Here is a 14,224-nt window from a genome sequence, read left to right on the forward strand (position 1 = left end):
TAAAAATAAAATAAAAAAATAAAATAAAATAACAATAAAATCAAATAAACTAACATAAAATAAAATCCAATAAAATAAAAGAACATAAATAAATAAAATAACATAAAAATAAAATACCCAAATAACCTCAAATAAAATAAAATCAATCAAATAAATAATAAATAAAACTAAAAATCACAAAAACTAAAAATAAAAAAGATTAAATAAAAAACTAGCGCGAATTAAGAAAACGATGCAGTGCATCTTATTTTGATTGGAGTTTTTCGCTGTAAGGTTTTCATTATGGTGGACTCGCTCGAATATCGGATTTAAACAGTGAAAAAATATATTTTAATAAATTGTATTTATATTTTAAGATTTATCATATATGAAACAAATCATATCAACACCTTCATAAGTTAATGAAAACTTACTATTTAACCTATCAAAACTTTTAAAGTAAATGATAATTCAAAGTTTATTAAATTGCGATTTATATCAGAAATAGGCCCTTTGCAGTTAACGGTCACGTGTCTGTACTGGAGAGCAAAAAATTTTTTGATGTTTAAATTGGTGATTCTTTTTAGCTACTTGTAAAGAACTGAATGAAGTTTGTTTGCTCACCAGTATATTTCACCCATGGGAATCAAAATGTTCATTCATTTGCTCTCAGTGAATTAATCAGCACGTGATTTTCTAGCTGCAAAGGGCCTATTGAAGAGGCTGCCCAGGCGAGAAAGGATATAATAATGACGGTAAATTTATAATGTAGCGTGGTGAAAAACACACTGTTTGAAGTTGATCAGCGTGGCGAGAGGAAGCCGCCATAGTGACCTTTATTAAGAGAAACCGTTTTCTCGCAGTTCTAGAGAAAAAATTGGAGAAAAAAAAGACGGCACAGACGAGCAAGGTAAAAATGAAAAATAAACTAAATAATGTCCGTTCATTCTTGTTTCTTTTTTTTTTTTTTTCCTCTTTTCTCTAACTATCTTTCCTTGCTTTCGTCTTTCCTTCTTTTTTTCCTTCACTCCTATTTTTCTTAATTTCTCTCATTTCTTCTCTCAATTCTTTTTTTTTCCTTTATTCCTTCCTTCCTTCCTTCCTTCCTTCCTTCCTTCCTTCCTTCCTTCGTTCTTTCCTTCCTTGCTTCCTTGCTTCCTTCCTTCGTTCTTTCCTTCCTTCCTTCCTTCTTTCCTTCGTTCTTTCCTTCCTTGCTTCCTTGCTTCCTTCCTTCGTTCTTTCCTTCCTTGCTTTCTTGCTTCCTGTAGTATCCATAGCAACTAATCATGTATGATAATTAGCTAAGTTGTGAATAATAAATAGTTGATCTAGATATGGCGTCGAGTCACTACATATGGCGACGAGTCGGGATCTAAAAACGCCGAAAAGAAGCAGAAACCAAGAAAAAGGGAAAAGAAATCAACTCAAGAGAAAGAAAATCAACTCAAGATAAACTAGGATCCGACCAGTAAAGAAGAAACAGCAGCGAAAGAAGAAAAAATCAGAAGAGTCATTCGAGCACGTGCAGAGAAACATGTCCGACAACGACGAAGACCCGACGGAACCACCAGCAGCAGAAAAAACAGAGATCAAAGTATTTACAACAACAAAAGCACTAAGTATTGAAAAGTTCAAAAACCCAGAGAATAGATTAGAAACGGGTAGAGCTTGGGAAGAATGGTTAGAGGATTTCGAGGAAGAAATATCCTACTTAGAAATTGAAAAGGTCAAAGACAAGGTCAGCGCTTTGAAAATTTACGGCGGACCAGAAATCAAGAAACTTGCTCGAATCCTACCAGAACCGATAGGAGAAGAAATCGAGGACGACTACGAGAAACTCAAGAGGAAATTAAACAACCATTTTCTACCTAGGAAGAACAAACACCATGCGAGATACACATTTAGCAAGGAGAGAATGGAATCCAACGAGACAATTGTCAATTACGCCGCAAGGATAAGAGAGAAAGCAAAGGATTGCGAATTCGGAGTCCAACTCGACGAGCGTATCCTAGAACATCTGATCCAAACAGTGTCGAACGAAGACCTCATTAAAGAATGCATTAGAAAGAGATGGAATCTGGATCGATTCATAGACGAAGCAAGCCAACGCGAAGACATCAGCCAACAAGTGAAAGACATGAAAACCGAACACAAGGTGGCGAGACTAAATCGTGGCAAACCACCAACCAAACCACGACAACAAAATAGAAGATCACAGCAAAGACCAAATAACCAGCAAGCAAGAAGACAACAACAAGCTAAACCCGGAGGATATAACAACACCGAAAAACCGTGTTACTACTGTGGCAACGCAGGAACACACAAACCAGGTAAAGACTGTCCAGCATACGGGAAGCAGTGTTTAAAATGCGGAAAATACAACCACTTCGCGAAATGCTGTAACAAAACACAGAGACAAGAAAAAGAGAACAGTAGAACCGCGAGACCCCAGAGACAAGTGAAAAAGACCGCAGAATCCAGCAGTGAATCCGACGAGGAATTCCTACAGCAAACAGCCAGCCACATTGACCAGAGAGCCAAAAGCGTGAGATCAGGAGGAAAGACGAACACCATGCGATTAAGAATAGCAGACCTAGACGCAGACATGGAGCCCGACAGTGGAGCTAGCGCTAACATAATGGACGAGTACCAATTCAGAGCACTCAAGCACAGATCTCAAGAGATACAGGAACTGTTTCCAAGCGAAGAAAGAGTAAGAACCTTACAGAGCAAGCTAGAGGTCAAAGGAGAATTTCCAGTAACGCTGAGAAACAAGACCAGAGGAGTGAAGACGAAATTCCTAGTGATAAAGGGGAAGATGGACTCACCACCACTCATAAGCAAGAAGACACTACTAGACCTAGGAATGCTCAGAATTGAACCAGACGGAATACTAAAAGAACCCAACGACCTGAGAATCAAGACCGTTAGCACAACCTCAGACGACATCGAGGGACTCCTGACAGAGTTCGACGACGTATTCCAAGGAATCGGATGCTTCAAAGAGAAAGATACGGGAGAGAGCATGCAGGTCAAGCTTGAGATGGACCCAGACGCGACACCCATAGCACAGAAACCGAGAAACGTACCCTATCACCTGCAGAAACCCCTGAAGAAATGGCTAGACGAAGGGATAGAGAAAGAGATATTCGAGAAAGTCACACCCGGCGAAGCGATAACTTGGTGTTCACCCCTTGTTGTGCAGCCCAAACCAAAGTTTTCAGAGACCAAGAAAGATGAGCTAGAGCCACACATGATAAGAGCCAGCATTGACATGAGGATCCCCAACGAATCCATGAAAAGAAGCAGATGTGTACAAGCACCGAAAATCGATGACTTCATATACCATCTCCATGATTGCAAAATATTCTCGAAGCTCGACCTCAAACAGGGATACCATCAGATGACACTGGACCCAGAGACGAGAAAAGTAGCGACATTCAGTACACCATGGGGGAATTATCGACCACGAAGACTGATTTTTGGAGCCAAATCTTCTCAAGACGTTTTCGATGAAGCGATGTTCAAAGTATTTGGAGACATCCCGCACTGCCTCAACCAACGAGACGATATTCTGCTAGGGGGAAAAGATAAAGAGGAGCACAAAGAAATTCTGCAAACAGTACTACAAAGAGCCAGAGATCATGGAATCACGTTCAACAGAGAGAAGTGCGAATTCGAAAAAGAGGAAATCGAATTCTTCGGTCACGTGTTTACCAAGAACGGACTGAGACCATCCCCTGACAAAGTCAGAGCGATCAAAGAGTGCGGAGCACCCAAGAGCAAAGAAGAAGTAAGAAGTTTCCTCGGGATGGCCGGATACTTAGACAACTTTATTGAAGACTACGCAAGCATCGCATCACCACTCCACCAACTGACGAGAAGAGAAGTCAAGTTCCAGTGGGGAAAGAAAGAACAGAAGGCATTCCAGACAATACAAAACAGCCTATCTGACAAGAAGACAATGGCGTACTTCGACCCAGACAGACAAATTATCCTGAGAACAGAGGCAAGCTTCAACGAGGGTTTATCTGCAGCTCTACTTCAGAAGACAGAAAGAGGTATGCAGCCGGTACACTTCATAAGCCGCACAATGACAGATGTTGAAAGAAAATACAGCCAGACAGAGAAAGACGCACTCGCCATCAAGTGGGCCAAAGATCGACTAAGAGTGTACTTACTGGGAGCGCCAAGGTTCACAATCATCACGGCACATAAACCACTATTACCACTATTCAACAAGACAAAGACCAATATGCCTCCAAGGATTGAGAAGTGGGTTATGCAGATGCAAGATGTAGACTATGAACTGATCTATGAACCCGGAAAGGACGAAGCCGACCCATTAGACTACCTCTCCAGGCATCCATTACCCGAGACAGAAGACGACGGCACCGAGAAGATCATCAAATGGACTGTAGAAGCAGAGCATTCAGTAGTTCTGGAAAGGATAAGAGAAGAGACACTGAAAGACAAGACATTGCAGAAACTATCTCAAAGGATAGCGAAAGGTGACTGGGAGAAATTCCGAAAAGACAGAGACATAGAACCCTACACACACATAAAGCAAGAACTATCAACAGCGGAAGGATTGATCTTTAGAGAGGAAAGAATTGTACTACCAGAGAATCTTCAAAGAAAAGTAGTGAAGATAGGACACAGTCTAGGACACCTTGGGAAGACAAAGACAAAGAGAATGTTAAGAGAGAAGTATTGGTTCCCGTATATGAATCACATGATAGACAACGCTATTGACCAATGTTACGAGTGCCAGGTTGCAACGAAAGACAAACAAACAGAACCAATCAAGGCTTCAAGTATTCCAGACAAGCCCTGGGACACTGTATCACTGGATCATGGCGGACCCTATCCTGACGGACACTACAACCTAGTCATTATTGACAAAAGAACAAGATACCCTGTCGTAGAAAGAGTATCATCAACTTCTTTCACAACCAACAAAGAGAGGTTGAAACATGTATTTGCGACATACGGGACACCAAGGAGGATAGAAAGCGACAATGGACCACCATTCAACTCAAGAGACTTTGAAGACTTCGCAAGAAAAGAGGGATTTCAACATCACAAGGTAACACCATTACACCCTAGAGCGAATGGAGAAGCTGAAAGGTTTATGCAGATGCTGAATAAAACAGAACAAATAGCGCACCTACAAGGCAAAGATAAACTAGAAAGTCAGAACGCAATTCATGACATGCTCACCGCATACAGGTCAACTCCACATCCAGCAACAGCAGTATCACCCTACGAGGCGATGAGGGGAGTAGCTGTAAGAACGAAGCTCGATTACATAGCACCCAACAAACAGACATCAGAAGAAGACGAACAGATAAACAAGAACGACGCAAGATACAAGGAGAAGATGAAAGTGCAGAGAGAAAACAATCGAACAAAGGAAAAGAGACTGCTACTCGGAGACTACGTGTTAGTCAAACAAGAGAAGAAAAACAAATGGAGCACACCATATGAACCCATATTCTATACAATCTGCAATATTCAAGGATCCAAGATAACAGCAAGAAGAACAACAGATGGACGCACAGTTTGTCGGGACGCAAGTTACTTCAAACTAGTCAACACTGTCATCAACACAGCAGATGAAACAGAAACGGTTGGACCAAGCCAGGAAGAACCGAAGGAGACAACAGACACCAAGCAGGAAGACCCTAGAGAGAGAATTCTGAGGGAAACCAAAAGTCATGAGGATCGGAAGAAACCACCGAACAACGAAGAGAAACAAGCGGAGCTGAAGGAGAAATCATCAAAGATGACTCAAGTTAAACAGGAGAAAACCGAAGAGCGAGTGGAAAGAGAAAAACCACAAGATGAAGGAGAGAAAGTAAGCCGACCAAGAAGGGAAAGACGAAGACCCAAGAAGTTTGAAGACTACTATATGTACCCTTAGGGATAGAGGACATGGAACATTGTTATAGTTGAGTTTATTGTACTTGAACATGAAAAAAAAAAAAGAAAAAAGATAACAGTATTTAGCAATGATAATAATTAGGTTATATAATTCAGTAATCATACGAAAGACACATGGACATTTGGAAGAAAGGGAGAGATGTAGTATCCATAGCAACTAATCATGTATGATAATTAGCTAAGTTGTGAATAATAAATAGTTGATCTAGATATGGCGTCGAGTCACTACACTTCCTTCCTTCGTTCTTTCCTTCCTTCCTTCCTTCCTTCGTTCGTTCTTTCCTTCCTTGCTTCCTTCCTTCCTTCCTTCGTTCTTTCCTTCCTTCCTTCCTTCCTTCGTTTTTTCCTTCCTTGCTTTCTTGCTTCCTTCCTTCGTTCTTTCCTTCCTTCCTTCCTTCCTTCGTTCTTTCCTTCCTTGCTTCCTTGCTTCCTTGCTTCCTTCCTTCGTTCTTTCCTTCCTTCCTTCCTTCCTTCGTTCTTTCCTTCCTTGCTTCCTTGCTTCCTTCCTTCGTTCTTTCCTTCCTTCCTTCCTTCCTTCTTTTTTAAACGACCTTAATATGCCTTATCTCCATCAATATTTACTATAGTATATCAATATAATTTAAAAATGCATTTCTCGCGAAAACAACACACAGTGCATTTTCTTTTCTTTTTTAGATATTTTGCAATCTTTCTTTCTCGCAGCACTACGAACATCAATGCAACTTAATGTTTGCACTTTGTGCTAGGTTTTTCCTAATTTTGATTTTCCTTTTCTTTTCTTTTCTTTTCTTTTTCTTTTTCTTTTTCTTTTTCTTTTTCTTTTTTCTTTTTTCTTTTTTCTTTTTTCTTTTTGAGGGTTGATAAGTATATTTTACGCGTGTGTTGGGTTTGGTAATAAACCTTGTAAGGGACTTAATATTCAATTGCGTTTTCACCTGCGTTTGGAAAATTACATTGATAAAATAAACATCGGTCAGATATAAAATTAAAACTTGGGTAACTAGCAGAGCAAAATAATTTTTTTATTAAACTCGATGCCCTGAATGCTATAATATTTGATGAACCTATTGTATGCTATCAATCAAAACTCTCTGTAGTTTGTTGATGTGAAGTGTAAGAAGACGACGTGCAGTCGGGACCGCCGGTGAAGATAGTGATTTTCAACAGAAGTCAGCTGTTCTTGCGACTCTGCAGTTCTATAATAGAAGAAGAAGAAGAAGAAGAAGAAGAAGAAGAAGAAGAAGAAGAAGAAGAAGAAGAAGAAGAAGAAGAAGAAGAAGAAGAAGAAGAAGAAGAACAAGAAGAACAAGAAGAACAACAACAAGAACAAGAAGAAGAAGAAGAACAAGAACAAGAAGAACAAGAAGAAGAAGAAGAAGAAGAACAAGAAGAAGAACAAGAAGAAGAACAAGAAGAAGAACAAGAAGAAGAACAAGAACAAGAACAAGAAGAAGAACAAGAAGAAGAACAAGAAGAAGAACAAGAAGAAGAACAAGAAGAAGAACAAGAAGAAGAACAAGAAGAAGAACAAGAAGAAGAACAAGAAGAAGAACAAGAAGAAGAACAAGAAGAAGAACAAAAAGAAGAAGAAGAAGAAGTGGGAAAAGAGGAAAACGAAAATAAAGTAAAGAAAAAGACGAGCGAGGTAATCAGGAATGGAAGAAAAAAAATATGAAAATATTACATATCTTCCAAATACTTTATTATACATACATGTCACGTAGAGAAGTGGGGGAGTGATACTTTCCCTACGGACACATAGATCTCCTCTAGACCAGACGCTCTTGACTATAAGGTTATTTGCCTGTCTTGTACAAAGAAGAGGTTGCTGACTTGACTAACTGCGACTAACTGCAGACTGACTGAAGAGTAACTGCAACTGACTGCAAACACAACTGAATGAAGACTCTCTGTGTGCAATTCTCTGTATGCGACTAACTGTAGACTAACTACTAACCCACTACTAACCCTGAGTGAGCTCGTATCTAACTTGGCATGCTAAGCTAGAGTACTACGTCACATAACCGGTTTGTACTAGATCAAACTAGATTGAACCAGTTAGGCCACGTATAACGTAAGGTGTTGACTTTAGGAAAAAGTACGAGCACTCAGTTCAGTCTAAGAGCTGACCCAGCAAATCGGTCGATGGTGCTCTCTAGCTTAACTAATAGAGAACAGATTACAATAAAAATATTTTTTGAAGTTACAAATAAGATAATTCTGAACAAGAGATCAGAAGAAGGCTTAGGAAGTGATTGTTTGTACAGCAAACAACCCTGCTCTTTACCCAGTACGCCGGTATACGCATTTACAAAGTTGTACATGACCAGAACCTGTTTTTACTGAAAAAGTACAATAGATTTGCAGCTGTTGTTTACTACAAAAAGTACTTCCTAATTAAAAGAGGGAAGGTCGTGTCAATAAACAAATATCCTTGACCCTCAGGTTAATAAACAAGATGCTTTTCTGTAATATTTTCCCTTGATTATATTTTCCCCCTCTACACATCCATCTCACATGTTTCCATCTTAAGCAAGTAACGTCATATCGAACAGCTGACATGTAAACCTTGCACAAGAAAAGAGAAAGAAAAAAATTCAAACCCATCATTTTCTTAGTAGTTGTCAGCAAATCCAAACAATATATCCAATCCATCAATCACTTCTGAATCTAATTATATGTGTAATTATTTTCAGATAATTAATATACAGACCAACCATGTTTCAACTTTTTACCAATAACAAACCGGCTCAAGTTGGCGTTGCTGTGTCTTTGTCTATCCTAATAGCGGCTAACGTAATAGGGAACACCCTGGTTATACTGATCATTCTGAGCAATAAATCCATGAAATCACCAATGAACTACCTCCTCGTCAACCTTGCTGTAGCTGATATGATGGTAGGGATATTCATTGCTCCAAAGTATGTTTTCATCTCCTTTTTCACTCATTCTGAAGGCGTTGCGGGGAAAATATTATGTACGGTGTTAACTGGTGGATTGTTTGCTTGGGTAGGTGCTGTTGCTTCGTCATTTACTCTCGTTTCTGTGGCATGTGAAAGATATTTTGCAATCGTGCATCCTTACTCTATCCAGCTGAAACTAAATATGAAAAGGCTTAAATTGATCGTCATCTTTTGTTGGCCTTACGCCTTGCTATTAACCTTTCCTTCGTTTTTCACACTGGAGTTCAGTAAAGATTTACAGTTGTGCATGGAGCAATGGTCAATGCAACCTTTGTGGGTTGCTACTACTTACAGCACATTATGGTTGATTTTCGTTGGAGTCATCCCTATTTCCATCATGTTTGTTCTGTACAGCAGAGTCATCTACTCTCTTTGGTTCAAGCAAAACCAAGTACAAGGTACAAACCTAGCCGTGTTGAAGTCAAGGAAGAGAGTAACCAAGATGATGGTCATTGTCAGTGTCGTATACGCTGCTTCTTGGCTCCCAATTCTCTTGGTATATCACAATTCCCAATTTGATAATGATACCACATTGGCGGCAAAGATTCCATTTGTAGCTAGCGTGGTGCTGTCTGCATGTAATTCCGCTATAAACCCGTTCGTTTATACTTTGCAGAGCGAAAGGTTTCGACGTCTTTTGATGCGGTTACTTCGATGTAGGAAACAACGCCAAAATTGCATTGCTGTTGTTAAACAGGGAAAGTACTAGTCTTCCGACAAAAAGTTCGACGCTTCTGCAGGGACAGTCGAGGTCGCCAAGGCAACAAATGACTGAAAAAGTGAGACTGTCCTCTTATTGACGATAAATTGTTTCAACATATTGTCAAGTAGTGTGGATCCACGAGGCGTAGTCGATAATGACAAAGACGATAAAAACTTATGGTTTTTAGGAAAAGTCCTTGTGACATTCTTTATTGAAGCCTCAAAAGACATTGAAACAATAGTCATAATTTAAACTAGTGAATTCTCACTTTCTTAATATTTAATAAGAATACTAGTTGTAAAAGACAACGTTTCGCTGTCATCTCGACAACATCATCTAGTATTCTTTATTAAATTGTGGTTCTAAAAGTACCTTTATCAAGTTTCTTAATATTATTGTCTTATACGCATTATGTGTATTTTAGCCTTTAAAAAAACTAGTTTCGTTAACTGTTACAACCTCAGTTTTTAGGAAAACATTTAAAGGAAAGAGATCGCGATCGTTAATGTCAGCTTATCTATCTGTCCTCTTATTGATGATAAAAAATATCCAATCAGCGGTGGATACTTGGGTTTAAAGTTACATCACGGGTATTGTCAACTATTTTGCAGTGGGGCTTCCAATATGGGATTTGCTATTGAAAAACTGTATACCAAAATCTTATAATCATATAAACTTAACATTTATTAACTTGCGATTTCAAAATCAATATCTATTGTTGACTTGTCGTATTTGTTCCCCCGAATGCTAGGTGTAACTCTGATATCTGCAGCTATTATTAAAAGTTGTTTATCATATAATTATCCTTAAAATACCTATATTTCTCCTTTTCGAAAAACTGATATTTTCACATGTGAAAATAACATGTTATTTTTACATGTGAAAATATCGTTACCATGTGTATTTAAGCTATTAGTTTATAAATAAAATGGGTTTCATAATAATAAAAAGCTTGTTAAGTTGATTTTATGGATAATTATATAATAAACAGAATATTACATGGGCGCTTGGATATACGAAATTTATTTTCTCGTGTTGAAAATCTCCAACTCGTTCGCTACGCTCACTTGTGAGAGATCTTTTCAACACTCCAAGATAAATTTCGTATCTCCGCGCGCCCATGTAATAACCTCTATTTCTTCCTTTCTCGTCGCATCACGAACATCAATGCAACTTAATGTTTCCACTCTTTGTTAGGTTTTTCCTTCATTTTATTTTTCCTTATTTTTCTTTCTTGTTTTCTTTGAGGGTTGATAAGTATATTTTAGTTGTGTTGGGTTTGGTAATAAACCTTGTAAGGGACTTAATAATTATGATAATTCATTTATGTTTTCACCTGCGTTTGGAAAATTACATCAATAAAATAAACATAAATCAGATATGAAATTAAAACTTGGGTAACTAGCAGATCAATATATATATTTTTATTAAACTCAATGCCCTGAATGCTATAATATTTGATGAACCTATTGTATGCTATCAATCAACATTCTATTCTGTGTTTGGTTGGTGTGAAGATAAGAAGACGACGCGTAGAGAACGTGTGATTTTCGACTGAAGTTATCTAGTGTTCTTGCGGCTCTGCAGTTCTAATGATAGAAGAAGAAGAATAAGAAGAAGAAGAAGAAGAAGAAGAAGAAGAAGAAGAAGAAGAAGAAGAAGAAGAAGAAGAAGAAGAAGAAGGAGAAGAAGAAGAACAAGAAGAACAAGAAGAACAAGAAGAACAAGAAGAACAAGAAGAACAAGAACAAGAAGAAGAAGAAGAAGAGGAAGAAGAAAAAGAAGAAGAAGAAGAAGAAGTGGAAAAAGAAAAACACGTAAAAAAAAAAGACGAGCAATTTAAAATCCGAGAAATGAAAAAATCTGGGTTAGTTTATCTCCTCTAGTGACTCTTTCTCTTCTTCCCTACTTCTCCTTTTCATTCTTGCCTCTGTTTCCCTACTTTCTTGCTTCCTTCCTTGCTTCTTTCTTTCTTTTTTACATTATCCTCCAAATACTTTATTATACATATCCATCTCACATGTACGTTTCCATCTTGAGCAAGTAACTTCATATCGAACAGCTGACATGTAAACCTTGCTTATATTTAGTTTTAGTTGAAACATATTTTTCTCAAAAGAAGAAAGGAAAAAATAAAAAATAAAATAAAAAATAAAAAAAATAAAAATAAAAAAAAGAAAATGAAAGAGAGAAAGGAAAAAAGAAAATTCAAACCCATCATTTTCTTAGTAGTTGCCAGCAAATCCAAACAACATATCCAATACGTCAATCACTTCTGCATGAATTTGATTATATGTGTAATTATTTTCAGATAATTAATATACAGACCGAGCATGTTTCAACTTTTTACCAATAACAAACCGGCTCAAGTAGGCGTTGCTGTGTCTTTGTCTATCCTATTAGTGGCTAACGTAATAGGGAACATCCTGGTCATACTGATCATTCTGACCAATAAATCCATGAAATCACCAATGAACTACCTCCTCGTCAACCTTGCTGTTGCTGATATGATGGTAGGGATATTCCTTGCTCCACAATATGTTTTCAACTCCTTTTTCACTCATCTTGACGGAGTTGCGGGAAAGATATTATGTACGGTGTTAACTGGTGGATTGTTTGCTTGGATAGGTGCTAGTGCTTCGTCATTTACTCTCGTTTCTGTGGCATGTGAAAGATATTTTGCAATCGTGCATCCTTACTCTATCAAGCTGAAGCTAAATATGAAAAGACTTAAATTGTTCGTCATCTTTTGTTGGCCTTACGCCTTGCTATTTAACTTTCCTACATTATGGACACTTGACTTCAATACAGAGGTACAGTTGTGCATGAACAATGGCCAATGCATCTCATCTGGCTTGCTACTACTTACAGCACATTATGGTTGATTTTCGTTGGATTCATCCCTATTTCCATCATGTTTGTTCTGTACAGCAGAGTCATCTACTCTCTTTGGTTCAAGCAAAACCAAGTACAAGGTATACACCTAGCCGTGTTGAAGTCAAGGAAAAGAGTTACCAAGATGATGATCATTGTCAGTGTTGTATATATTGTTTGCTCTCTTCCAATTCTCTTGATATATCTCTTTTCCAATCATGACTCTGGACGCGTGTTGGCAAATCTTCCATATGTAGCTAGCGTGGTGCTGGCTGCATGTAATTCCGCTTTCAACCCGTTCCTCTACACTTTGCAGAGCGAAAGGTTTCGACGTCTTTTGATGGAGTTGCTTTGCCGTAGGAAACGACGCCAGAATTGCATTGCTGTTGTTAATCAGGGAAAGTCTTCCGTCAAAAAGTGCAACATTTCTGGACTCGAGCTCGAAGATGCAAAGAAAAATGATTAAAAAAGTGTGGAAAAAGAAGAAACAGACAAAAAGATAAACAAACGAAGAGAATGACATACAATTTTTAATTCTACACAAAATGTAAATAAATCAGATAAATACCTTGCCCTTTCATTGAATATAACAGTGCAACAACTCGAACAATGAAATTCGGCTATCAATCCGTTCGTCTATACGTAGCATAGCGAGAGGTTGCTTTGCTGTAGGAAACAACGGCAAAAAACATTGCTGTTGTTATTCAGGGAAAGTCGTCGGACAAAAAGCGCAACGCTTTTGCAGGGACAGTCGAGCTCGCCGATACAAAGACGAAAGATAAGCAAAGAAGCAAAGAAGCAAAGAAGCAAAGAAGCAAAGAAGCAAAGAAGCAAAGAAGCAAAGAAGCAAAGAAGCAAAGAAGCAAAGAAGCAAAGAAGCAAAGAAGCAAAGAAGCAAAGAAGCAAAGAAGCAAAGAAGCAAAGAAGCAAAGAAGCAAAGAAGCAAAGAAGCAAAGAAGCAAAGAAGCAAACAAGCAAAGAAGCAAACAAGCAAAGAAGCAAAGAAGCAAAGAAGCAAAGAAGCAAAGAAGCAAAGAAGCAAAGAAGCAAAGAAGCAAAGAAGCAAAGAAGCAAAGAAGCAAAGAAGCAAAGAAGCAAAGAAGCAAAGAAGCAAACAAGCAAACAAGCAAACAAGCAAACAAGCAAACAAGCAAACAAGCAAAGAAGCAAAGAAGCAAACAAGCAAACAAGCAAACAAGCAAACAAGCAACAAGCAACAAGCAAACAAGCAAACAAGCAAACAAGCAAACAAGCAAACAAGCAAACAAGCAAACAAGCAAACAAGCAAACAAGCAAACAAGCAAACAAGCAAACAAGCAAACAAGCAAACAAGCAAACAAGCAAACAAGCAAACAAGCAAACAAGCAAACAAGCAAACAGACTGAGTGACAAACAGCTGAAAGACGTTCTCATTTGAGGAGTAGAACAGAACGCGAAACCTAAAAAAAACTTATATTTCAAACTTAATGACAAAAATTGATCACGAATCGATATCTATGAAAGACGTTCTTATCATTTGAAGAGAGCAGAACGCGAAATCTTCGAGGGAAAAAAAAAAACAAAAACAAAACAAAAACTAAAACAAAAAACTCAGTAGCCCTTAATTAGGAGCTCGGAAAGTGTAATTTAAAATAAGTCAATTAGAAACAAGAACTTAGTAAAGTAGTGTCGCGCGTGGTTGTAGAGGGAGTTCTCATGGAGCGTATCCTTACACAACCTTCTTTTAGCACGGAGGATTCAGTCCAGTTGGCGTGGTGGTAAAACGCTCGCCTCTCAC

The 14,224-nt window shown here is 38.2% G+C and overlaps 1 protein-coding gene across 1 annotated transcript; it reads left to right on the forward strand.

Moving 5' to 3' along the window:
- The first annotated feature begins 7,456 nt into the window (after nt 1-7,456).
- On the forward strand, nt 7,457-9,804 carry LOC116307505 (QRFP-like peptide receptor). Its single transcript, XM_031717777.2, has 2 exons — nt 7,457-7,552; nt 8,604-9,804. Exon 2 carries the CDS (start codon nt 8,626-8,628, stop codon nt 9,577-9,579), a length of 954 nt encoding a protein of 317 aa, XP_031573637.2. The 5' UTR covers nt 7,457-7,552; nt 8,604-8,625; the 3' UTR covers nt 9,580-9,804.
- The last annotated feature ends 4,420 nt before the right edge of the window (nt 9,805-14,224 follow it).

Source organism: Actinia tenebrosa, unplaced genomic scaffold (genome assembly GCF_029948245.1).
Source record: "Actinia tenebrosa isolate PJP-AT-01 unplaced genomic scaffold, QUT_ActTen_1.0 PGA_scaffold0__85_contigs__length_37466705, whole genome shotgun sequence".
NCBI classification, from domain to species: domain Eukaryota; kingdom Metazoa; phylum Cnidaria; class Anthozoa; order Actiniaria; family Actiniidae; genus Actinia; species Actinia tenebrosa.